Genomic DNA, 26,461 nt, shown 5'->3' on the forward strand with positions numbered 1-26,461 from the left:
AAACATGACTTCCTCAGTCTTCATCTTTAATGCATTGAAAGCCAATATGATGTGGACCATATTACCTATTTCTGCTGTCAGCCTCATGATAGAGCCTGAGCCCCTTGGACCACTGTTGCAACAACTTCAGTGTGCTGCAGCTGTCAAAAACTTACTAGGTATTTGCTAGGTATGGATTGGAGACCATACTGGGGCTCTGCTTTCCCAGGTTCATTGAAGGTTTGTCCTCAGGACTTCTTTCCTTTTGTTGCTATGCAGAGCAAGAGCTTCTCTTAGCAATTACCTTGTTTCCAGGACATGCCTTGGAGGCAGGGTAAGCTTCTTAACTGCGTTTTCCTCTGCAGACTGCACATTTATTTCTGCCCCCCTTGTTTTTAACCTTAGTTGCTTGTCTTTTGTCTAGATAAGGGGCTAGGCTACAGTTTGCTTGAAGCCTTACATGCTATTTGGAGAGATTGGAGTATATTCTCTAGCCAGTCAGCCATTTTGGGAGTGCCTCCATACATAAGTGGACCCCATTTGTCAGGGAGGCACGGCACTCCATACCTCAGTGAGGAAGATGGCCTTCTTGAGATCCACCCTGCCCGTCCTTCAGACACAGCAGACTTAGTGGTATGTACTTTACCCACAGCATGTACACTGGAAGACATGCCACCCTGTGCCACATTTGGATAGGTTGTCCAGGTGGAATCTCCACCCTCAAACAGCCAGTTTCAAAGACAATGAAAGTGCTCCTTACAAAGTCATCTTTGGTCCCATCATGCCAAATACTTGTTGTTTGGGCAACAAGTATTTTCTGAACTTTTCTGAGAGCATGAATAGATGTCTGTTTATGCCAGATAGGGAACCAACAACAAATCAATAAAAGCAAAAACCAATTTATACAAGTCTAGCATGGTAACCATTGAATTTATTGGGGTTACTTAACATGAGTGAGATACCCTCACTCTTGCCTGTGCAAGAGCACAGGCAACTTACAAAGACTGCCTCTTGAGGAAAATCTCTCCCTCTTAGCAATTGTTCACTGCCTGTGTATCTTCAGAGAGGGCTAGACTTCTTGAGTCTTTCCATCCTAGCAACCATTAATTGCCTATCCTCAGGGAGGGGCAGGCCTCAGGAGCCTTTGCGCCCTCCATTGTAGAACACCAATGGACCCAATATTGAGCAGGTCTTTCGAAGGTGATCTCAACTGATGAGGCTAATAGCCACACACCATGCTTGTCCACATCAACTAGTAATTATGATTAGTACTGGGTTGATTAAAAAAAATAGAGGAGGGATACGGTGGTGGCACATGCCTTTAATCCCAGCACTAGGGAGACAGAGACAGGCAGATCTCTGTGAGTTTGAGGCCAGCCTGGTCTACTGAGAGAGTTCCAAGACAGCCTCTAAAGCTACAGAGAAACCCTGTCTTTGAAAAACAAACAAATAAACAAACAAACAAGTAGAAGAGGGAAAAGTAAATAGCAAGAGTGAGCAGTACATACAAAAGGGGAGAGGATGCTGTTTGGGCTAAAGATGGAATGAAAAGAGAGGTAAAAACTGTCATCACATAACCTTAAGTAACTCCACCAAACAGGCCACCCTGTGTTCTTTAAGAAAGCCTATCAAAATAAAGGTGGGAAAGGAAGTAGGAGAGAAAAAATGACAGGATGAGAACAAAGAACACTGGCCTGTAAACTGAGCCTGGGTATTGAATAAAGGGATAAATGTAAAGGGGAGGAGGCTGGGTGAGGCTCAGACTGAATGTAGTCTCTTGACTATTGCTGGCGTCAGCCTGGATTCTGTGTCCCTTCCTAGGCTTTCAGATGCCAGGCACACCTGTAGACCATCATTTGCAAGGTTGGGCCACAAAAACTGATCCTGTCAGTTGGCTGTCCTTACCAGGAGGAGTCACAAAGGTGGGCAGACTTCTGGGTAGTCTTTCATGGGTCAGGTTGTGAATGCTGTTCTCACACACAGGCCTGCCCTCATGAGCCTACTGGCAGACAGTGGCAGGTCCTTCCTAATGCTGGTTACTCGGCTTGAAACCAGGTGGACTCTGGCTCTGACTAGGTTTCCCACTTGCTAAATAGGCCGTGTTGCAAAGTTCCTTCCCAACAGTCTAGAGGAAATCTGCTGTTCAGTACCAGCATAGTCTTAGGACTTTTGTCCTGTGTTTCTGCTTGTCTTTTGTTGAGAGGTTTTCCTGGTGTCTTAGTCTGCTTTCTGTTGCTGTGGTAAAAACTATGACATAAGGCAACTCGGGGAGGAAAGGACTTACATGACTTACAGCTAACAGTCCGTTTTATGGAGGGAAGACAAGGGATGCAGGAACCAAAGTGGAGACCAGGGAGGAATGCTGCTTATAGGCTTGCTCTGCCTGCTTTCTTAGACCATCTAGGTCCACCTGTCTCGGGATGGCACCGCCCAGATTGGGCTAGACCCTCAGGTACCAATCATTAATTAAGAAAATGTCCCCACAGACATGACCAGTGTGATGGAGGCATTTCTTCAATTTAGATTACCTCTTCCCAGATGGCTTCAGTTCGTGTCAAGTTGACAAAAATTAACCACCAGACATGGTGTTTTCCCTTCTCCTTAGAAAATATTTGCTTCTGAGATGACTGTGCAGTTTTAGGCTGTGGCCCTTCTCTCACTGGGAAGACAGAACTTGAAGAGGAACTATAGTGCTCTCTCTCTCTCTCTCTCTCTCTCTCTCTCTCTCTCTCTCTCTCTCTCTCTCTCCTCCCTCCCTCCTTCCCTCCCTCCCTCTCAATCTCCCTCTCCGTGTGTGTGTGTGGTGTGTGTGTGTGTGTGTGTGTGTGTGTGTGTGTGTGTGTGTGTGTGTGTGTTTCTCTGTGTAGCACTGGCTGTGCTGGAACTCAGAGATCCACCTGCCTCTGCCTCAGGAGTACTAGGAATAAAGTTGTGTGCCACCGCGGGCAGGAACTATTAGAGAAGAGAAGCTGTAAAGAATCCCAGCACTTGGGAGGCAAAGGCAGGTGGATCTCAGTGAGTTCGAGGTCAGCCTGGTCTACAAAGCGAGCTCCAGGACAGCCAGGGCTACACAGAGAAACCCTGTCTCGAAAAACAAACAAAACCAACCAACCAAAAACAAAAACCTAGGAAAGCAGGAATATTGAAAGCCAATACGAGGAACTTTTCTTCCTTGCCCGTCTTCTGAGTGGTATGTAAAAAGCTTCTTGAAGGCTGCAGCTTGGCTGGAAAGTTAGCAGAATTAAGGAGTTAAAGCCAAGGCTGTCGCTTCAGCTTCTTGCCGAGTTCGCCTTTCCACACCTCGGTTTAGCGCCTGAGAAGACACGTACCCACCCCGGAGTAACTCTAAACTGCCGCGAGCGTTGTAATTAGCCATCACAGCGCGCTAACTTCACCACAGTCCTCTGGGGCCATAGGAAACTTCCCACTCCCGGGCCCCAGGGCGCAGCGCCACAAAGTTCCCAGCTCCGGGAACCAGTTTGCTCCGGGCTGGAAAGCGCGGCCGCTCTAGCCGCGGTCCACCAGGACTCTGTGGTGGGAGGTCTGGCGCCTGCGCACTGCGCGGTGGCGGCGGCGGCGGCGGCGGGGCGGGCGAGGCGCGCGCTGAGGTTGCGGCCGCGGAGAGGGGTGGTGGTGAGTGCTGCGCTGGAGCTGTCCAGCCGCTTCCGGGCAGGGCCTTTGGCTACCCCGGACCCCGACTCGGTCCGCGCCCTTGGCTGTTCCTCCTCCACGCGGGACCTGGGCGCGGGCATCAGACCTCCAGGAGCGCCCCGGCCCGCGCCCTGCCCGCCGGAGACAGCACCGCCCAGGTAGCAGCCCCCTCCCCCTTCCCCCGGGTTTGTGCCTTCAACTGCCCCGATGGAGCCGAGTCACAGTACAGGGGACGGCAGCATCAGGCGCCTGTTGCCTCGAAGACACTCTGTTTCCACTTTAGAGAAAACCGAGGGTTCCCACATAGTGCTGTACTCAGTCTTTCCTGGATTGGACCGGACCACCATAGACGTTTACCTTCCCACATCCTTCTGTGGCCTTCCATCTGGTGTTTAAAGGCCTCGTGTCTAAGGGTTGCCATTCTCTTCTTTTTAGAATTGCTCCTTGTACGACTTCCCAAAGTTGTAGCCATGAAGTTCTTAAAGCAGACCCGAACCCTAAACCAGAGTGTGCCAACTAGGACATGTGTGTAGACCAGTCCGCTAACTTCTCAAAGCTTCTTGTCTGAAGTGAGGGAAATGCAGGTTGATTATAAAATTGAAAGGAGGTGAGAGATGCTGCTTATAGCATCCTGCTTTCCATCCCTGTGGGCGCATAAGCACTCTGCCAATCATATTTGTTTTTATGTGTATGAATGTTTGTTTGCCTGTATGACTGTGCACCATGTGAGTGCAGAGCCCACATTTGACGGTGTTGGATTCTCTAGGACTGGAGTTACAGATAGTTGTGAGCCACCGTGTGGATGCTGGGAATTGAACCCTGGTCCTTTTGGAAGAGCAGTCAGTGCTCTGAACCACTGAACCATCCCACCGCCCAATTGTTTCTTTTCAAAAAGCAGTAATACACCATTTCTAATTAGTCCTACTGAAAGTTATTTTCAAATGATGTTAATGAGTTAATGATAAGGAGTTCTCAGTGAGTGAGTGGATGTTTGGTTAGATGATGCAGTATGGTAGTTGCTTTGGGAAGGGTTATATATGTCAGGAATCCCAGAAATTCCATTATTTTTAATGCACATCTAAAAATCCTTGGGAAGCGATTCATAGTGTATAAATGCAGAAAGATGATAATCAGAATGTTATATGTAATAATTGAAATGTTTGAACTTTTAAAAATGGGAGGCTTTTTCGTTGTTGTTTGTTTGTTTTTTGAGACAGGGTTTCTCTGTGTAGCTTTGGAGCCTGTCCTGGTACTTGGTCTGTAGACCAGGCTGACCTTGAACTCACATAGAACCACCTGCCTCTGTCTCCCAAGTGCTGGGATTGAAGGCTTGTGCCACTACTGCCCAGCTTAAAGTGGAAATTTTAAAGCTAAAGGAGGGTAAGAGGTGGATGGGTCCCTCTGTCCATCAGTATGAACAATCATCAGTATTTTGCCCATCTTGTTTTTATGAAAAATGGGCACTGTTAACAGTGTTGAAAAGTAAGCTGGAGTACATTTAGAATGCTGAGATACCTTGGAAATAATACAGAATTGTATACATGTACCACAACCACAAACATTCAAAATCAAAATAGCCTCCAATCTAGAAGAAAGATAAACATAAGGTAATTTCCCTTTAGTGATGGGGATATGAGTGGCCCCCACTTGTGTTGTATTACTGTGTCTAGCAATTCTGGAAGCGCCGTATCAGGACTGAGCACGGCAGCACATCAGAGCCTGCTCACTGCCACAGCGAATTGGTCCACTGATGTTTTCACTTTCCTCCACCCATGCTTACATTCACTTTCTTGTCTGCTACCTGTTATTCCCTGTGGTCAGCCTACAAATTCAGATCTGTAAGAATAATTTTAATTTTAATTACTTTTATTTATTTAGCTAGGGGTGTGGGGAGCTGTGGGAATTAGAAGATAGACTTCAGAAATGGGTGTCTGTCTTCAGCATGTGAGCCCTGGGGTGCTGAACTCAAGTCATCAGGCTTGGTGGCAAGAGCCTTTATCCCTGAGCTGTCTTGCTGGTCCTGTATATCCAAATCATTATTAATCTTCTAGGTGTAATTGATTGATATTATTCTACTTATTTCTACCAATGTTTCCCAGCAGGATGCAGCATAGTTTCCTGTAGCAGGATGACACGCCCCCAGCCTTCCCCCATACCATTCCTTTTCTTCCTTCTCTAGGCAGGAATATAACCTAGACCATATGCATTTACATACTTTTCTAAAACAACCGTTTCAAACAATTTAAATAAGATGATGAATTCACAGTTTGGTTGGTTGGTTGGTTGGTTGTTTTTTTTCAAATAGATTGCAATGGAGTTTGGCCAGAAGTCCATTTTGCTTTTGGTGAGGGCCAGAGCTGCTGTTAAACTGAGGATAGGACACATTTAAAAATAGTTAAGGGGGATCACTTTCCAAGAAAAGGGGTAAATGAAATTTGTTTCATGTCTGAAAAGAAACTTTGTTTCCCAGGTATGCAAAGAAGCCTCTTTGTCCTGATGTCTTCAGAGATACTATGGACCAGTCCCGAGTTTTCCTCTGGGTAAAGGCAGAACCTTTTATAGTGGGTGCCTTGCAAGTGCCACCTCCATCCAAATTCAGTCTTCACTACCTCAGGAAGATAGCCACCTATGTGCGGACTCGGGCCACAGAAGGCGCCTACCCGCGCCTATACTGGTCTACATGGAGACACATTGCCTGTGGAAAGCTGCAGCTGGCCAAGGAGCTGGCATGGCTTTACTTTGAAATATTTGATAATCTTTCGGTGAGGACACCCGAGGAGCGCCTGGAATGGTCTGAAATTTTGTCCAACTGCATGACTGAGGATGAAGTTGAAAAGCAAAGAAATCAGGTATGGGCTGATGTGCATATAGTTACTTTGAGACACAATTCTTTCTTAATTTTTATACTAACAGTCTAGTTTGCGGTTTTAGGTTGTTGGCCATTGTGATTTTAAGGTGCCATTTGAATGTTAGTATTTAGCTTGGAAGTGTTTTGATGCATGTGATCAGTTAATTAGTCTTTTTACTTACTAGCCCATATTTCCCCACTCTTGAAGGAACCACGAATTGTCAACTCTTCCATTGACTTTAAAAATATTTGGGGCCAAGTGAACTGCTGATGTTACAGATAGAGGCGCCTGATTCTGTAGAAGTCTATTGCCTGCACCTTCTCAGACACCTGATTCTATCTTGACTGTTTAAAAAATAACATCTGCTGTATGATAGAATTAAATAATTACTGAGTGTGTATTAATTTGCCAGTTTTCTGTTGCTAATAAGACAGTGCCACAGACAGGGCTATTTTTAAAGAGCTTTATTGTGGCTCATAGTTCTGGAGATCCAAGGTCAAGAGGCAACATATATGGCTGTAGAGGTGGTTCTCAACCTGTGGGTCTCAACCCCTTTGGAGTCAGATAACCCATCACAGCAGTCACCTGAGACCATTGAGAAACACAGATAGTTACATTAGGATTCATACAGGAGCAAAATTAGAGTTATAAAGTAGCAACAAAAATAATTTTATGGTTGGGGGTCCCTACAACATGAGGAACTGCATTAAAGGGTTGCAGCATTAGGAAGGTTGAGAAGCACTGGGCTATAACATTCTTGCTGGAAGAGACCTGAAGGAATACAGGAGGGCATCACATGGTGAGAGACACTATTTTCCTGTGTGTGTACAGTAGTTTCTCTTCTCTTTACAATGCTACCAGTATTGAATCTCGGAGCTCTGATCTGGTATCTTTGTTTAATCTTCATCACTTCCTAAGTCTCACCCAACACTATAGTCACATCATATTCAAGCCATAGCATTCTGCTTCTGTCTCTTGCTCCACACAGCTCATATGCTCATAGATAGAATCAGCCTCTGTAAATAATCCCACAGTCTCCTCTGTAAATAATCTAGCCTCCATTAAAAATTCTAGAGTCTCACTTGAGATTCAAGGCAAACTCTTCAGTTGTGAGACTGTAAACTCAAGTTATCTACTCAGAATAGATAGATAGATAGATAGATAGATAGATAGATAGATAGATAGATGGACAGGCCTTTAATTCCAGCACTTGGGAGGCAGAGGCAGCTGAATATCTATGAGTTTGAGGCCAGCCTGGTCTACAAAGCTAGTTCCATGATAGCCAGGGCTGCACAGAGAAACCCTGTCTCAAAAAGCAAAAAAAAAGGGAAAGAAGAGAAAGTAGTAATTGGCCCAGGGCCATCAGAGCAGACACAAGTGGTTAAACCTCCAAATTCTCTTGTCTTGGGTTCAGGTTGTACCCCTAGAGCCTTATGTAGTTCTTCCTCTATGTCTTTGCTAGGCTCAGCCCATACTTCAGCTTTCAGTTCAGAATCTCATGACTGTGGTTGGTATTGTAGATTGGCAGTTCCCAGTTACAGAATCCTGGTGGTAATCCCATTCTTACAGTTTCATTAGGCATTGACCCTCCAGCAGGATCCTTAAGTCAGCCTCTATGTGGCCTCTTCAGTTTTGCTTTGAAATCTGGGTGGAAGCTGCCATGTTTCTGTAGCTCTTGCATTATGCATGCCTACAGTATATGTTAGACTAAAAGCTAACAATTCCTCCTTTAGATTAGTGTTAGCAGCTGTACCTGGGCTTGCTTGAGTATAGCCAAGGTGGCCAAAGAGTGCACTTCTGGAAAGAAGGGAGCAGAAGGTGCGGATTTATGGAGAGCACCCTGGGCACTCTGAAACAGTCTTTCCTTTAAGCCACTGACTGGGCTGTGGTGGGAGAAATCGCCCACAGACTCCTGACATGCCCCTCCCCCCAGGTCTCTTTCCTATTGTCCTGATACTTCTGGCCTCATTTCACCCATGCTGATCTCTTTGGCAAGGTTACTGGATGCACCCCTACATGGTTTTCCTTTGCTCCTTTGCTAGATGACCCGAAAAGCTTTCAAATCCTTTTGCTTTGTTTGCTTTTAAATTATACTTTCTATTCTTAGACGCTGCTTCTACACCCTTCTTCTTCTTCTTCTTCTTCTTCTTCTTCTTCTTCTTCTTCTTCTTCTTCTTCTTCTTTCTTCTCCTCCTTTTCTCTTCTCCTCCTCCTCCTCCTCCTCCTCCTCCTCCTCCTTCTTCTTCTTCCTTCTTCTTTTTCTCTACACCCTTCTTAATGAAGTTAAAAGGTAACCCAGGAACAGCTTGACTGCTTTGTTGTGTTTTTCTTCTGCCAGGCAGAAGAAATTCTATAAATTCTGCCTTCCATAAATCTCTAGATGGGTGCAGGCAAAGTCCTCTTGCAAGAGCTAACTCAAGAGTCCTGGTAGAGTGTATCTTTTCTGAGGGCAGCACTCTCAGCAAGACCTAGAGACCTCCTACTAGATCTCACCTAGTACAGGTCCTACCATCTCCCCATATTGCCACCCTGGGGGTCCCGTGTCAGCGCATAACTCACTGGAAGACAAACTACATCCAAACCAGAGCAGACAGCATCTCTGCTACCAGGACTCCATAAGCTAGTGAAAAGGTCACACATTCAAGTTCAGAAATGGACTTGAGAGTGATTCATTCTTGTGGCTGGAATGACTTCACAGAGTATATTGGTTATATACAGTAGTTTAATTATAGCAGCATCAGCTTGGGCCAATAACAGCTTGTTTCTCATTTGTCCAACAGTCCTACACAGCTGCACTTGATAGGCTCAATCTCTGGGCTCTTGTCCAAGCAGTGACTCAAGAAGCCACGTTCTGATATTTTGGAGTCACTTGGTGTTAAATGGCTCTGCACCGGGGGGGGGGGGGGTTGCAGAATAAGACAATGAAATGCAATGGCTTAGGGTAGCAGCAGCTGATCTGCTTATTTTACATAGAGGCCACACAAGCTGTGGCTCTCTTCCAGGTTGTGGTTAGCAGAGAGAAGAAAATGCTTCCTTGTAGACCATGTCTATTCTTGTCACAGATGGGAAGAGCAGCAGAGTGGGAGGAAACGGTTGCCTTCCCCCTCATGATGAGCCAGAGGATAGGTCTTTACTGTGAAGGCTCAGACTGTTACTTTCCTAAATTCTTCCCATATCTGTTATTATTATTTTACTAGTGCATGTATTAAGCACACATAAGTTCTAACATTTAAGAAAACTTTATATATTTATGGCAGTATTGTTAGCTAGAGGCATGGTGCTGTATTACAGACCTGAAGGACTAAATTACCTTGTGTAATTGAAACTTTATTAGCTTTTGACAACAGCCTATTTCCCTCTTCTTCCAGCATTCAACAGTCACTGTTCTACTGTGTTTCTATGGATGTAACTCTTAGATTTTGGTTGTCCTGTGGTTTGAGTGTCTTCCATGGTATCCCATTTTAATGTTCCTCGTGAGAGATTAAGAGGGTATAGACTAAGTCTGAGCAAGATCTGATGATGGAGGCCTGTTATCCCAGCTGTTAAACAGACAGGAGGATCATAGGTTCAGGGCAGCCTGAGCTACCGAGTGAGTTTAAGTCTAGCTTGGGCAATTTAGTCTCAAAATAAAAAAAAAATAAATAAAATGCATATACACTATGTATAAAAAGATCCTAATGATTCCACCAGACAAACATTTTCAGAAAAGCAGTGAAATAAAAGAACAATGTATAAAAGCCAGTAGTTTTTCTATATAATAAGAATGAACTTGCTGACAAAGAAATAAGGGGGAAACAAAAGCAATCAACCTTGGAATAAACTTACCAGAGAAGGTGAAAGATCTCTATAGTGAACACTTTTAATACTGAAGAAGGAAATTGAAGAAGACATTCAAAATAGAAAGGGCACCAATGATCACAGATCAATAGGAGTAATATTGTAAGAAAAAAAATGGCAGTATTGCCGGCAGTGGTGGCGCAGGCCTTTAATCCCAGCACTCGGGAGGCAGAGGCAGGCGGATCTCTGTGAGTTCGAGATCAGCCTGGTCTACAAAAGCTAGTTCCAGGACAGCTTCCAAAGCCACAGAGAAACCTTGTCTCGAAAAACCAAAACCAAAACAAAAATTACCAAAAGTGATCTACAGGTTCTATGCAACTCAAAGTTTTGATGACATTCTTTACAATACTAGGAAAAGCAATCTTAGAATTCATGTCGAAGCACAAAAGACCCTGAATAGCTGAAAGCTGAAGCAGTTCTATGGCAAAAGAGCAAGGCTGGAGATGTCATAATACCTGATATCAAATTATAGTAAAGAACACCATAGTAACAAAAACAAACATGTAGAATAATAGAGTAGAGGACCCAGAGAGAAACAAGCACAGCTACAGCCACCTAATCTTCAACAGAGATGTCAAAAAGCACGGGGAAAACTGGTGTCATCTTCAGTAAGTGGTACTGGGAAAACTGGATATCCATGTGTAGAAAAATGAAAATAGACCCTCTTTTCTGAATAAAACCAATGAAAAATGCATCAACTACCTGGAGCTCTAGAACTGAGGAGGAGGACAGCGTAAGGTGCAGACATAGACAGGGCTTGCAGAGAAGCACAGGACTCTGAGAGCACAGGACATCAGCTCAAGAATTGATCCTTGGGATTGTGTGCAATTTAAAACTGCACAGCGAAGAAAACATTCAGAAGATCGAGGAGACTGTCACAGAATGAGAGCAAATGAAAACTGTACATCTAATGGGGTTGATACCTAGAGTCTGTAAAGAACTAAGGAAATTAAACAAAATGAACAACACAGCCAATAAATGGACAAATGAATTGGATAACAAGTCTCAAACAATCTTAAGTGGTAATATGTGAGAAAAATGTTGTCTTTAGCCATTAAGGAAATGGCTAAAGACATTTGAGAATCCAATGACTTTGAGAATCCAACTTACAAAGTCAGAATGGCTGATGTAGTAGACAAATGACAAGGGATACTGATGAGGATGTGGGGAAAGAGGAGCCCTCACATAGTGCTGATGGCAATGTCAGCCATGGAAATCAGCACAGAAGTGTGCCCAAGGGTGTCTTCAGTGAGCATACCAAGGAGATAGTTGACATCCATGTTTACTGCTTCACTACATTGTAGCCCAAATGCAGAATCTGTCTAGTTGTCCATCAACAGATGAGTGAATAGAGAAAATGTATATATGCCTAATGTAGCCTCCTTCAACTGTAAAAGAATGGAAGTATATAGCTATTACTAGAATGCCTGGTTTATGTGTGAGATAGTGTCATAACAAAGCTTTTTGCTTCATATAATGAGTATGTGCTAATAAAATTTAAAAACCACACTCCAACATCTAATGTAACTATAGTGTTTAGTGATTAGGACTAGATAAGGTCATTAGAGTAGACTTAACATTTGTAGGGGAGAGAACAGACAGATAATATACCACTCCCATTCTTGGGATCTGACACCTCCAGGCCATCTTGCAACTTTGGCTGAAGAAGGCCAATACCAAATGGATGCCTTGCACCTCCAGAACTGTAAGCCAAATAACTTCTCTTTTTATGAAGTAGCCTGCCATGCATATTCCATTATACTATAACAAAAGGTAGACGAATACAACATACAAAGGGAGTCAGTCATATTTATCTTTCTATGTCTGACTTACTTTGTGTGTGTTTTGGCCCAGTCCGTGGGTAGGGCTATATAGGTCTCTGGAAAGATGGGAATCAAACAGTTACAGAAAGTACAGTTGCTCCAGCCTTGCCAAATAGGACCAGAGTCTTTGTTTTCTGTTTCTTCTGTTTTGTAGGCCAGTCTTGAAAGTGGCAAATCAATCATGAATTCATCTACATTTCATTGACTGTAACTCATAGGCCCATCCCCCTCCAAAAATGCACATGCTTAAGAAACCGCATAGCTCTGGTTGCCACACTGATGCCAGCCAGCTTCAGTTGCTAGACTGATTCCTAGATTTTCTTGGTCAGCCTGTGAATCTAGGTTAAACCTTTAGGCTTGGTTGCACTTCCTTCTTTTTTCTCTCTTGCACCTGTTCATTTACCACTTGAATTACCGAGGCTGCTTTTTCACCTGTAATGCTTTTGGAAAGGACATTGGTTTTCAGAAAGACTTCCTGTAGCTTGCTATGAAGTGACTCCAGTTACATAACCTAGAAATGCCTCTGAGCATCAAATGATAGCCAATTCTAAATCTGATGGTTTTTAAGATCAAGAGGCTATGTAATCCTAGTTTACTGTATTCTCAATTGTAAACTAGTGATGGGTGGTTTTAAGGTGTGTTCATCCTTTATTTCCTGCACAGCTTTCAGTGGACACCTTGCAGTTTCTGCTCTTCTTGTACATCCAGCAGTTAAACAAGATCTCACTGCGGACGTCCTTGATTGGGGAAGAGTGGCCCAGTCCCAGAAGCAGACCACAGTCTCCTAGCCTCACCGAAAGGCCCAGTTGTCACAACAAGGTATTGTTCAGATCTTGTAAAGGAAATGCTTCCCCTTCACTAAACAGTATGCTGGAATGAAGCCAGGCATTGTAGAGTGTGACTGAAACTCTAATTCCTGGGAGGCAGAGCCGGTAGGGTTATGAATTCAAGGCCAACCTGGGCCATTCAGTGAGACTCTAGCTCAAAAACAAAACAAAACAAAAAAACTCCCTTCTCACCCCCTTAAATTACTTAAGTAATGTTTTAACAACTTGTCTCACATAATGAGTCTTATAAAAGGTCTTACAGCTTTTTCTTTTCTATCATAAAGAAAAACAAGTATTTTCACCTGCCTTTTTGTGTGTGAAGTGTATTGAAGAACTTTAATAGTACCACATAAAGGCTCTTATTTAGTGTGGATGTGTACATTTGTGGATATGCCGCAGCATGCATGCATGCGGCGGTGAGAGGACAACTTGAAAAGGTTGGCTCTCCCTTTTCACCATGTGGTCTCAGGGCCTGAACTCAGGTCACCATGTTTGAGAGCAAGCATCTTTACCTGTGGAGCCGTCTTGCTGGCCCCAGACACATCTTGCCTGGCTAGTTAGTATTTCAGTGTTGAGGGTTGTGCTCACGGAAGTCTTTTCTTTCTCAGCAGCCTGCTCAGCACCTTCAGGCACTTTTCCCAGTCAGTTTGAGATAAGTTTCTCTATGTCACTTAGCCAAAGCCTAGTGTCTTCAGCAATAAGGTCTTTGCATGTAGTTATGGTCAGTAACCAAGGGCAACAGCAATAGCTTATGTTGCTTGGGGGGGGGGGCCTCCGAGGCCTCCCTGACCTGTATCTCACAGGGAGATACCCTGTACCCCTCTCTAGTTTCCTGGCCCCCACTGAAGCATCAAGTTATACACAAAAACAAAAGATTTGAAGCTGGAATCCAACTGAGAGAGGACATGCGGTATTTGTCTTTCTGGACCTAGGTTACCTCACTCAAGGATAATTTTTCCAGTTCCATCCATTTATCTGCAGATTTCATTATTCCATTTTTTTAACAGCTGACTAAAATTCCGTTGTGTCTATGTACTACATTTTCCTTATCTACTAATCTGTTGATGGACATCTGGGTTGATCCCTTTTCCTGGCTGTTGTGAATAGAGCATCTGAGAACCTGGATATCCGTGCAAGTGTCTCTGTAGTAGGAGATGAAGTCCTTTGGGTATATGCCCAGGAGCAGTGTAGCTGGGTCATCTGTAGATCTGTTTCTAGTTTGCTCCTTAATTTGTTTTTGTTTGTTTGCTTTGAGATAGGGTTTCACTTTGTAGCCCCAGCTGGCCTGGAACTCGCTATGTAGACCAGACTGTCCTCCAACTCAGCAGGATCTGCCTGGCACTCCTTCTCCAATGCTGGGATTAAAGGTGGCACTCCTTCTCCAATGCTGGGATTAAAGGTGTGCACCGCAATGCTGGCCCTCTCTAGTTTTCTGAGAAACCTCCAGCAGTCTGCAAGTCCACACTTGTACCAACAGTGTGTAAGGAAGAAAACTCCTTTTGCCACATTCACACCAGCATTTGTTCTCCTTTGTGCCCTTCTGACTGAGCCGAGATGGAATTGTAATACAGTTTTCATCTGCACTCCCCTTATGACTGAGTATGTTGAGCACTTTTAAAGTGTTTCCTGGCCATGTTCATATCTCCTTGGAATGATTTTGTTGAATCCCATTGCACATTTTTAATTGGGCTCTTTATTAATATTTAACTTTTTGATTTCTTAGTATATTGCCGACCTTAAGCGTTTGTCAGATAAGTAGCTGGCAATGACTTCCTCCCATTCTGAGAGCAGGAAATCTTTGTTTTCCTGACAGTTTCCTTTGCTAGACAGACTCTTTTTAGTTTCCTGGGGTCCAGTTTGTTGATTGTTGGTCTTATTTCCTGTGCTGTGGGAGTAGTATGTAACTTCAGTTTAATCTTTAATAAATGGTAAAATTACATGTATTCTGAAGGATTGTTTAGTCAACCCATTTTCCCACAAAAAGTTGTATATTTGCATAAGCCAAAAAATATTAGTTTTTAAGTTTGACAGTTTCTTAAAAGTGAGGATTTTGTCAAATACTTCTTCCACTATTGAAAATGTGAAGTGAAGCCGGGCGGTGGTGGAGGAGGCCTTTAATCCCAGCACTTGGGAGGCAGAAACAGGCAGATCTCTGTGAGTTCCAGGCCAGCCTGGTCTACAAAGCTACACAGAGAAACCCTGTCTTGAAAAGCAAAAAATAAAAAATAAAAAAAGAGAGAAAGAAAGAAAATGTGAAGTGAACAGAGCTGTGTTCACCAATCACTTCCTTCCATGTCATGGCAAGAGAAGAAGGGCTAGGCTGGCATAATATACACCCCAGAGATCTGGAGACTACAGATAGCCTTTGATAAACTCTACAAAATATTGTGTAGTGGTTACTTTCAGAAGTAAATTCTTCTCGCTTCACAAAACTCTTGAAAACAGAGTAGAAAAAAGAAGGAAATTGTCATATGAATAGAAAAGAAATCAGTTTCCAGCATTTGCCTTCTGAACTTTCTCGTTCTTTTTTCTTAATACAGTAGAAATACTGTGTAGAATTCACTTGTCTGTCTGTCTGTCTGTCTGTCTGTCTGTGTTTTAAGGGATGCATCCTCTGTACAGGGTTTCTCATTGAGCCTGGAGCTCACTGTTTTGGGACTAGACTGACAGCCAGAAAGCCGCAGTGCCCTCCTGTGTGCCCTGCTCACCCCTCCCAGAGGCTCTACATGTCACAGTCACACTGTGTGAGTGCTGAGGTCCAAATTCAGGTCCTGATGTTGTGAAGCAAGCCTTCTCACACACTGGGCCATCTCCACAGCCCTCTTTCTGGTCCTTGTGTGTGTCTGTGTGGATTCCTCTGTGTTGGAACATGCTGTATCTTCAGCACTAGATGCTGCTTTCTTCTTCGTTGGTTTTCTTGGTACTGATTTTGCTTTCAACCCTCCACTCCCACATCACAAAGTCCAGTGCCATCATCCTTGCTTCCTGTGACTTTTAGTCTTGCATAAATTTTAATATTTTTTCAGCACTAATTTCACAGTTTCTATTTACTCAGCAATTCCATCTTGCTTAAGTGCCAGCCTCCCCTCCCCCAAAGCATTTCTCCATAAAACCTGTAATGTTTTCTTTGTTTCTAAGTTTGGGGTTTCTTAATGTAGTTTATCCTTCCAGTGAAGATGTAGCAGCCTCTGGAGTACATGATACCATCTCAATGGGCCACACCATTGTGTGCACCGTCAGCACTTGGGATTGCAGTAGTGCATCACAGCATCTTTGTATGTGATGTGAGGCCCATCTGGACAGTACCAGTAGGCACGGCCATACTGTACCAAATAGACCTGCCAAGGTTCTGGGCACTCAGAACTTTTGAGGCCCTGCTATCCCATGGCACATATTCAACTCAGGATACCCAGAATTCTTAGGCTTAATTGAAGGGTGGTTTTGCTTCATGTATTTTCTGAAGATTATTCTTTTTTTTTTTTTTTTTTTTTTTTTTTCTCCTCCTGAGACAGGTTTTCTCTGTAACAGCTCTGGCTGTCCTGAAACTCACTCTGTAGACCAGGTTGGCCTCGAATTTACAGAGGTCCACCTGCCTCTGCCTCCCGAGTACTGGGATTAAAGGCATGCACTGCCACTGCCCAGCTCTAAAGATCATTCTTTATTTTAAACCTATAACTTTTCCCATTTTTAGTGTAGGTTACATCCTTCAGTACTTAAGGCCAAAATTCTTCACTTTACGGGAACAAACCCATTTCTGATTTTGTACCAGGTTGAACAGCTCACTGTACCATTTAGTAGAAGGAAGTCTGTTGTTACTGGGTTCCACTTTATAAAACAAGGTGTGTGTATTAGTCAGAGTTCTCAAGGAACATTATGTATATTATAGAGGTTTATTAGACTGCTTACTGGATGTGGTCCAAGTAGCCAGCAATGGCTATCTCACGGTGGAAAGGCCAAGGATCTGGTAGTTGTGGAGTCCATGAGGCTACATGTCTCTGCAGTCCCAATCTGGTGCTGTATCCTGGAAGATTCCTGGAGCTGCTGGTCTTCCGTCTGTGCTGGAATCCTGAAGAAGTTATACTTAATGCCAGCCTCAGCCAGGGTAAACGGACTTACCATCAGGAGTGAGGACAAGCAGGCAGAGAGCAAAGCTTCCTCCCTCCAGGTCCTCTATTCCGACTGCCAATCAGAAGGCATAGCCCAGATTTAGGGTGGGTCTTCCTACCACAAACAATCAGATTAAGAAAGTGGCTTAGAGATGTGCCCAACAGCTTGGGTTTTAGTTGATTCCAGATGTTGTCAAGTAGCTATGACAGTATGTCATTGCCATGTGATTTGAAAGAATTTCTATTCAACTTGCCGAGATCTTCTTGCCTCTGCCTCCCGAGTGCTGAATTCAAGGCATGCACTGCCACTGCCCGGCTGCAGGTCTATTTTAATGCAATCATGTTGTCAAGATTTCATAGTTTCAGCTTCTTTGTCATGTTTAGAAGGTAGTATCTTGTAGCAGGCATTCTGGTCTCTCAATTACAAGCATTCTGCCCATTTTGCCTACAAACCACAACAGTGACTGGCCTGGCAACTTATCTCCAGGGATGGAATAGCAGCACTTAAATCTTGGAGGTAACCAACAACTGTCTAATTGGATTTAAGGGAAAGAATGCATGCTTGATACTGTAAACCAAGCAGCTGACTTCCTATGGCTAGAGAAGCCATAGATCTTAGAGGAGAACCAACTACTGCCATTATTCTAAATCAGTATAGTTTAACTGTGTTCCAAACACTAATCTTTATAGTCACAGATAAGTGTATCTCTCACCCCTCATCAAGACAGCTTCTTTGTGCAGCAAATGTAGGTTATTGCATAAGTGATTGTGGAGTACCTCAGTCCCAAATGGAACATCTACAACACAGTCCTATACCCAAGGCTCAAGGAGCATCAAGAAATAGACTCTTGAGTATAGTACCTTATTCACTGTTTTACCTTTGACTTTGTTGAAACAGAATCTCATTATATTAACAAAACTGGTCCCAGACTCCTGGGTTTATGTGATCCTCCAGCCTGAGTGTCCCAAGAAATTGAAACGATAGCATGGACTTCCATGCCTGGCTCTCATTGGTCTGGTTTGAAATGAAGACCTATAGCTATCAGTCCTTTAGACTGAAGAACTTCCTAGCTGGCCAGGACCTGCTGTGACTGGCCCTGCCTGCCGTTTTAGTTCCTATTCCCAGTATGCTTCTTATATCCCATTCAGAACTTAGTTTTCTTGATAGAGCTCTAGTCTTTGCTGTTCTCTGTAACTTGAGTGTCTTTTTTCATAGTTGTTCATTTCACTAACAGCATCAGCCAAGAATTTATTCAAATAACACTTCTGTCATGATTTTTTTCCTCTCATGCTTGTAGAATGCCCTTACAGACAGATGTCTGTACCTGCTCTTAGGCTATATTTCCTATATCTCTATTGTCTTCTCACCACGGACTCCCGAGTTCCTTGAGGACAGAACTGTCTTACCCAGTTTGCATATTCATCGTCTAGCACAATCCAGGCCAAACAAATATAATTAACATAGATGAGGCAAATAACAGGACACTCACCAACTCAAACCTTGCTCCCAAGGTGGTAATTTCTGTTAGATCTAAGGGCCCAAAAACTATAACTGTAAATCAAGAAACTCAGTGCTTTGTGTGTAGGGGTGGCTGCCATACTTACTTTAATGTTTAATCAGATGCAGCCAGACACGTATACTAAAATGTTGTGTATAAACGTTTGGGCTGGGTGTGTAGGGTGTGATGATTTGGTCTCAGCCTCAAGATAGCTCCTCAGGTAAAAAGGTCTGAAAAAGTCTAAAACAGTTCTGGTCTCAACATATTTGATAAAGGACATTGAATCCATAGTGCTTTTGAGTTAGTTTACAAATGCTGCATATACAAAGATCACTTTTACATAGCTACCCACATTCTTTTGAGAGAATGAAATGGCATATAAACACAATATAATTAAAATATTTTTTCACTTTTTATTAATATTATTATTATTAATTCAAGTTAGGGAACAGGCTTGTTTCACATGTAAGTCCCCTTTCCCTCTCCCTCCCCTCACCCCCATTCCTTCTCCCCCACCTCCAACCTACCCCCCACCCCATCCACCCACCACTCCCCAGGCAGGGTAGGGCCCCCAACAGGGGCTCCACCAGTCCACCAAATCTTCCTGTGCTGGGCCTAGGCCCCTCCCCATGTGTCCAGAGACAGAGCACATCCCTTCAAGTGGGATGGGCTCTCAAAGTCCCCCACACACACCAGGGCAAAACGCCAGTCCACCTCTGGAGGCTTCCAGGAGTGCAGGGGTCTCCCCATTGGCATCCATGATCAGGGGGCTGGATCAGTCCCGTACTGGCCTCCCAAAGAGCGTCTGGGTCGATATGCTTTCCCTTTTTCAGGCCAACTGTTTCTGTGGGTTTCTCCAACCTGGTACAGACCCCTTCGTTCTTCATTCCTCCCTCTCTTCAACTAGGTTCCAGATTTCAGCTCAGTGTATTTCTGTGGATGTCTGTCTCTGCTTCCATCAGCCACTGGATGAGGACTCTGGTCTCTGATGGGTCAGCGTAAAGGGAAGGAAGCTAAAATAATTTTTTATCTTACAGAATATCTGAGCAGTTTTTCTTTGTTTGTTTTAGAATTGGAATGACTACAGTCACCAGGCTTTTGTCTGTGACCATCTGTTGGATCTCCTTGAGCTGCTTCTAGAGCCAGAGCAACTTACTGCGTCCTTCCACTCAACGCACAGTAGTGTAGTCTCTCGAGAAGCTGTCCTGGCGCTCAGCTTCCTCATCGAAGGCACTGTAAGCAGAACCAGGAAGGTCTATCCCCTTCATGAACTTGCAATGTGGCAACCGCTGCATGCAGACAGTGGCTTTTCGAAGATCTCCAAGACATTCTCTTTCTACAAGCTGGAAGCCTGGTTGCGAACCTGTTTGACTGCAAATCCATTTGGCCCATCTGCTTGCCTCAAGTCTGGAAAGAAATTGGCCTGGGCTCACCAAGGTATTTTTTTTTTAAATATATTTTACCTAATATTAACTTGACCAACAAGGAAACCTACTGTTTTCTGGTGTATTAATGGCCAGATGTCTGCTAGCCTGGTGCAGTGGCACATACCTGTAATCTAGCATTTGGAAGACAGGGCAGAAGAGTCACAAGTATAAGGCTAAATTGGGGTCCATGGTGAGACCTGTCTCTGCTCTCTATGCATGTGGTACACAGCATACATGCAGGCCAAACACCTATACACATACAATAAAAATAAAGGGCAATACCTGATTAAGTAAGTAAATAAAAAATACTCCAGTATAAAAGCAGACCCACCTTCTGTACATGACTTGCACAGTGGAGCAGGACTCTCAGAGTTGACTCGGGTGTTCATTACAGGTCACAGAACTATAGTCCGTCCTCCCTTGATTCTCTCTTTTCGTTGCTGACAGGTGTTTATTTACTTGAGGCTTTTTTATTTTCTATTTAGCAGCAGAATTTGACCAACCAATAGATATCACCTCAGAGTTGATTGGGGGGGGGGGCTTTTAGTTGTATAGACATAGGCTAGTAATATAGTTCTAAAAAGAAATTGTACGATAGCAAGAATCAAGCATTTGCTGTGTCAATGTCTATCCCTGGCTAACAGATAGGTTTCTAGTGTTGTGGACTCTTGAGAAGAATCAGGAAAACAAGTCTGCAGATATTTGTAGTATGAAGCTAGGTGCCAGGCCAAGTTGTTGAGAAAAGAATATAGTAAGCTATATTTCCACAGTCTCATACTTTCAAAGATAGGTACACAAAAAGCTTCCATGTATGTTTAAAAATACACTAGCTGGGCCTGATGGCACGCGCCTTTAATCCCAACATTCAGGAGGCAGAGGTAGGTAGATTTCTGTGAGCCCGAGGCCAGCCTGGTCTACAGAGTGAGTTCCAGGACAGCCAGGGCTACACAGAGAAACCCTGTCTCAAAAAAGAACACAACACAGCAACAACAACAAAGAGTATATTAAAATGATAGCAGAGATAGTAGGATAACAAACTATTTTAAAAACTTTTTTACTGCTATTTTTCTACATAACCATGTATCATGTATATGGCATATTTGAAATTAAAAAGTAAGCCTTTTAAACAAATTTTAGCATATTTGTATATCCTTTCCACATTGGCCCAGTATAGGTTGACTTCATAGCTGTGGGAAGTACAGGCAAAGAAGCAAGTTTCATACTGAGGTGTGGGAAGGGACCCTGTGAGGGGAAGATGTGCTCCTGAGTAGTGATGATCTTGGTGTGAAGACATGAACTCAGGAAGAATTTGTGGACTGATGCTGTCAGTACATTGGAAGGGCTGCAGAGTTGATATTGTGGCAGTTTGATTATGATAGTGATTACTCTATTGTGATTGGGAAGACACGATGAGGCATCTTGGAGGGAAAGCTGTTTGGACCTGTCACTAGTTTAGGGCCTTAGGCACATAATTTAAAAGGTAAACAAGAAAACACATCTTAGCTCTATCAGAAATCTTGAATGTATTATAGGTTTACATTTTTAATAATTATTCTGAAAGATTACAGATATATAGAAAAGAACAGTAAACACTACTTTGTCATTAACTCTTAAATCTAATATATTTTCTTCACATGTATTTGAATTTAGGATTGGGTACATGTAGACATGTATAATCTCATGGTCACGTGTTTTTCTATGATTTGTAACTATCTTATTATTTATGCGTTTCCTTAAATAGTTGAAGGTGCAACCAAAAGAGCTAAGATTGCTTGCAATACTCATGTGGCCCCTCAGATGCACCGCATGGTGGTGATGAGCCAGGTTTACAAGCAGACGCTGGCCAAGAGCTCAGACACTCTAGTGGGAGCACACATCAGGGTTCATCGCTGCAATGAGTCTTTCATATATCTGCTCTCCCCCTTGCGGTAAGCATGTTGATATTATTTTGGACAGGATTAATTTTTTAAGTCAGAATTTTATTCTGGGTAATTTATTCAGAAGAATTTAACTCATTGAAAAATTTTCAGATCCGTGACAATTGAAAAATGCAGGAATACCACGTTTGTGTTGGGTCCTGTGGAGACGGCCCTTCACCTCCAAGATTGTGAAAATCTAAAAATCATTGCTGTTTGCCACCGATTGTCCATCTCTTCTACAACAGACTGCACCTTTCACGTTATGACACCTTCACGCCCACTTATTCTCTCTGGGAACCAGAGTGTAACTTTTGCACCATTTCATACCCATTACCCAATGCTGGAGGACCATATGGCCAGGACTGGCCTTGCTACAGTACCTAACTACTGGGATAACCCAATGGTTGTGTGCAGAGAAAGCAGTGACACAAGAGTCTTCCGGCTCTTGCCACCTTGTGAATTCTACATATTTATCATTCCCTTTGAGATGGAAGGGGACACAGCAGAGATACCAGGGGGTCTCCCCTCTGCTTACCAGAAAGTGCTGGCTCAAAGAGAGCGGAAGATACAGATCTGGCAGAAAACTGTGAAGGAGGCTCGGCTGACAAAGTAAGTGTTTCCTAGAGACAGTGTTTGCTGTTCATGTGAAACCTGATGGGAAGACAAATTAATCAGGATACTTTATAGTGTCCAGCCACACTAATTAAATGACATGTATGTCTTTTCTCAGAGCTTGTATCCCAGATTAGTATTCTAGGTACTGTGTTACTGGAGGATGGGATAGAGCGGGTTAGTATTCTAGGCGTTGTATGACTGGAGGTATTAGGCTCCCTTCCTTGAAGAAGTCTGTAATCCCAGCATCTCAAAGCTTGAGGCAGGAGGATCACAAATTCAAGGCTAGTGGGTTCTACTTGATAAAACTCTGCCTCAAAATAAAAATAAGCTTGCATTTATTTGGCAGGGGTAAGATTTACATGAATTGAAGCATTCTTGTCGAGAAGATGGTACATGACTCAGTCTTAAATGACATAGCATCAGAAGGCTCCAAGAACCTTATTTAAAATACAGATTTTCATGGTTCCCACCACACCAAAGACTTAACAAGTCACATTCTTGAAGTGTGTCTTTCCAAGGCTGACCCGTGGACTATTGCTAGTTCTTGTCAATTTTCCTTAATCCATGCTAAAATGGGAGAAATAACTAAAGTGGTTTTTGATTTTTTAAAGCTAGATTTGCAGTATAAAAAACTGTGTTTCATTCTATTTAGGGAGCACTGAAATAGCTTAATTTTTAATTACATGCATGGGATAGCAGATATAGCTGTAGATATAATGTTATGCCCAGATTTTATTTAAGGGATTTTGGCCTTTGAACTCCAGAAGCCAGGGCCATGGCATGTAGTTTTCAGAGAGTCAGACAACACCAGTGTGACCAGTTAAGGGAGGCACGTCAAGGACATAGAATTTGTAGTGGGTTCTGAAGAATGAAAAGTTTGTATGGGGAGTGCGGGCTAGTCTGAGTCTCTCTGAAGTACTGGAGGAGCAGATGTCTGAGGAGCAGAAGCTAAGGCGGGATTCTGGGTTCGAAACAGTGGTGTTTAAACTTGATAAGTGAGCTGAGACAGATTAGGTCACGTCTGACTATCAGGCCATGGACATTCCATTAGAATTAAGAAGTAGAAGCCTTTCGGTATGTGCTGTATGTAGGCTTGGAATGGAGTCCAGAGAGGCAGTTCATTTCCTCAGAAGCACCTGCAGCCCCCCACCCACACCGCACAGGCTACTGACTAGAGGCCATGCACTGAAAGAGGAGACGGTGGTGAGAATGGAAAGAACCAGGGTGGAGAACAGGCATGAGGCAGGGCTCAGTGAGTCATTTTGTGAAGAGAAGAAACTAAAAAATAATTCTAAAAATTGAGCCTCAGCTTAGTAAGTTTTTATTAATCAATTTTTCTTCTCAGAAGACTACTGTACATGACTTAAAATTACCAAAAGCTCAGAGTAAGTAATCATTTTTACAAATGTGTTGGTAGACAAATTTTACTTGTTAGAAATGAAGGGGAGGGGGGATAAAAGGAAATACTACAGTACCAAAACATGATGGGGGTGTTTTCTTTCTCTCTCCATTTAAGCAGAGGATTCAAAAATCTTCCTGTAAGTCTCAATCCATTCCCCCCCCACCCCATTTGTGTGTGTACATACCCAATACATATATGCATGATCAACAGCAACCACAGCTTATGGTTTAACTGGGAATCTGTGTTATAATACTGCAGTTACTTGACATGGATCATGTTACCAGATTGGTCATCGCATTGTACTGAGAACTTTCTGAGTAGAGTACCTATTCTAGTATATCAGGAATGGTGGTGATGTTCTCGGGATGTTCCAAGCACTGATGTGAACAGCTGTATGCTAACTCACTGATTTTTTTTTTTTAAATAGCCATACCCAAGTGTAGATGGAGAACTAAGGTTAGGTACCTTACTCAGGCACAAAGGATTCAGGGGCCACACTGTTGGCCTTGTTTTAGAGGTGTTTTGTGTCTCTAGTGTCTTTACTATTCTTTCAGTTATTATTATGTCATATTGTACAATAATAAAACTGTAGTGTAATAAAAACATCTTCATTGAAAAAAATCCCTTTAGAACTTTTAAATATGGCTACCATTTAAATGCCTGAACTCTCTTACACCTGTGAAAAGCTTACGGAGATCTGTGGAGTCTGGAGTACCTATAATATAATTCATAGTGGTGTTAGAAACAGTGAAAAAGTAGCCAGTGCAACTTTGGAGATGAAGGTATACACCTTGGCTTACCCAAGAGTTACATCCAGAGCAAAACTTGTAAGCCAAGAGCTCACTTACTGTTGCTAAGCTACTGAACTGATACACAGTGTAGAGCACACACTCTCCCGACCTCTGGTTGGTTTGCAGGGCTGCACTTCATGGCCGCCACACAGCAGTGTCATATTGCACATTACTAGCCTGAGAGAGTGCATTTGAAGTACAGTTCCTGCTGAGTAAACACATAAAGCTAAATCATTAGGGTAAACCTTGAGTTAAGAACCTTCTGAGCAGAAAGACAGATATCAGATTGAAGACACACTGCCAGTGCAGTCCTGGCTGGCATTGTGTGATTTGTGGAAAGTGTGTTGAACGCCATCTGCAAGGGGAAGTGGCTGCAGCCTAGTGATTTTATCTGTAAGACAGTTGGGATGAGGTGGATCCAAAAGGATAAAGTGGCAGCAGTCACTCGTCCAAGAGAGGAGGAGTCATTTTTATGGTGGCACCGTATTTATTTTCCCTTTGGACTGCAGTGGGATTGTGGGATTGGGGTGGTGGAGTATCTTGTTCTTGCTTTGGGCTGTAGTCATTCCAGCGTGCCCTGTCTGCTGTTGGTATCCTGTGGAATTGTGTCTTGCAGAAGCACATCACAGCCAGGCTGATGTGCGAGCTGTCCCCAGCTGTGGGGCTACTCTTCTCTTTGTTAACCCACATCAGGCTATCACATTAGGGCCTTTGTCACTTCTGTTTCTTCTGCCTTCTTCCACAGAATCATTTTGCTGCTTCTGTCATTTCACGTAGACTTCTGTTCCAGTGTCATATTAGAGACAATAGCACTCCGGGTAACACTGCATTGTCACCTGTTCTCCAATAAGTAGTTTCCTGATAAGTACTTAATGTCATGCTGTATATTTATCTTGCTTTTTCCCCATATTCCCTACAAGAGTATACAGTTGACAAGGACACATACACCGAGATCACAATGTGCCAACCTGGACAGCAGGCCTGTCTCTTTTCTTTATGAATTTATTTCATCAGTCAGACCACTGCCTCACTTATTTTGTTCACAGTTAAGAGTCTGACAACAAACCTTCAGACATTTTCTCTCGCTGTGCTCAGTGAGAACTGAAGGATAACAAGAAATAGTCATTCAGTAGCGTTGAGCTCTTAGATAATCATGGGAATGAATCTGTTGAGTTTGTCTTCTTAAATGCTTTTGCTCTCAATCACATCTTCAGGGAGCAGAGGAAGCAGTTCCAGGTCCTCGTAGAGAACAAGTTCTATGAATGGTTGATCAATACAGGACATCGGCAACAGCTGGACAGCCTCGTTCCACACGCAGCAGCTTCCAAACAAGAGCCTGGATAGGACCCGTGCAAAACCACTGGTAAGGAGTTAGAACACAGAACACTTAAGGAACTTGGGAAATCCTCCATCGCATGCAAAGCAGAAAAAAAGAGGCTTTAGATTGTGTTCTCCTTGCTGGTGTTCTCTTCCACTCCAGCCACATGTAGAAACATACCCACATATTTTTTGATGAGAAAACAAAAATATTCAAGTGGTGCCTAGAGAAATTTGGGCAAATATAAAGTCCCCGTTATATATTTTTTTCCATTAATAGCATTATTTTTCTGTTTTGCCTTTTGTTTTTTAATATTTATTTTATTCTTAAGTATGGGTATGTGTGTGGGTGAGTGAGGGTGCCCAGAGAAGATCAAAGGTGTCAGATCCCATGGAGCCACGGTCACAGGTGGTTGTGA

The 26,461-nt window shown here is 43.3% G+C and overlaps 1 protein-coding gene across 3 annotated transcripts in view; it reads left to right on the forward strand.

The window, feature by feature from the left end:
* The window catches only part of Tbccd1 (TBCC domain containing 1), a 42,719-nt gene that overhangs the window by 12,050 nt on the left and 4,208 nt on the right, over positions 1-26,461 (forward strand). For 2 of the 3 annotated variants that reach the window (XM_027412982.2, XM_027412986.2), the window contains exons 2-7: positions 6,101-6,479; positions 12,803-12,958; positions 19,642-20,008; positions 21,740-21,926; positions 22,029-22,526; positions 25,940-26,088. In XM_027412982.2, coding sequence (XP_027268783.1) covers positions 6,144-6,479; positions 12,803-12,958; positions 19,642-20,008; positions 21,740-21,926; positions 22,029-22,526; positions 25,940-26,069 — 1,674 coding nt within the window. In that variant the 5' untranslated portion in view covers positions 6,101-6,143 and the 3' untranslated portion in view covers positions 26,070-26,088. Of the gene's footprint in view, positions 1-3,587; positions 3,789-6,100; positions 6,480-12,802; positions 12,959-19,641; positions 20,009-21,739; positions 21,927-22,028; positions 22,527-25,939; positions 26,089-26,461 lie in introns of those variants that run through there. The other variant, XM_027412985.2, reaches the window with a different exon arrangement.

This window comes from Cricetulus griseus, chromosome 4 (genome assembly GCF_003668045.3).
Source record: "Cricetulus griseus strain 17A/GY chromosome 4, alternate assembly CriGri-PICRH-1.0, whole genome shotgun sequence".
Lineage (NCBI taxonomy): Eukaryota > Metazoa > Chordata > Mammalia > Rodentia > Cricetidae > Cricetulus > Cricetulus griseus.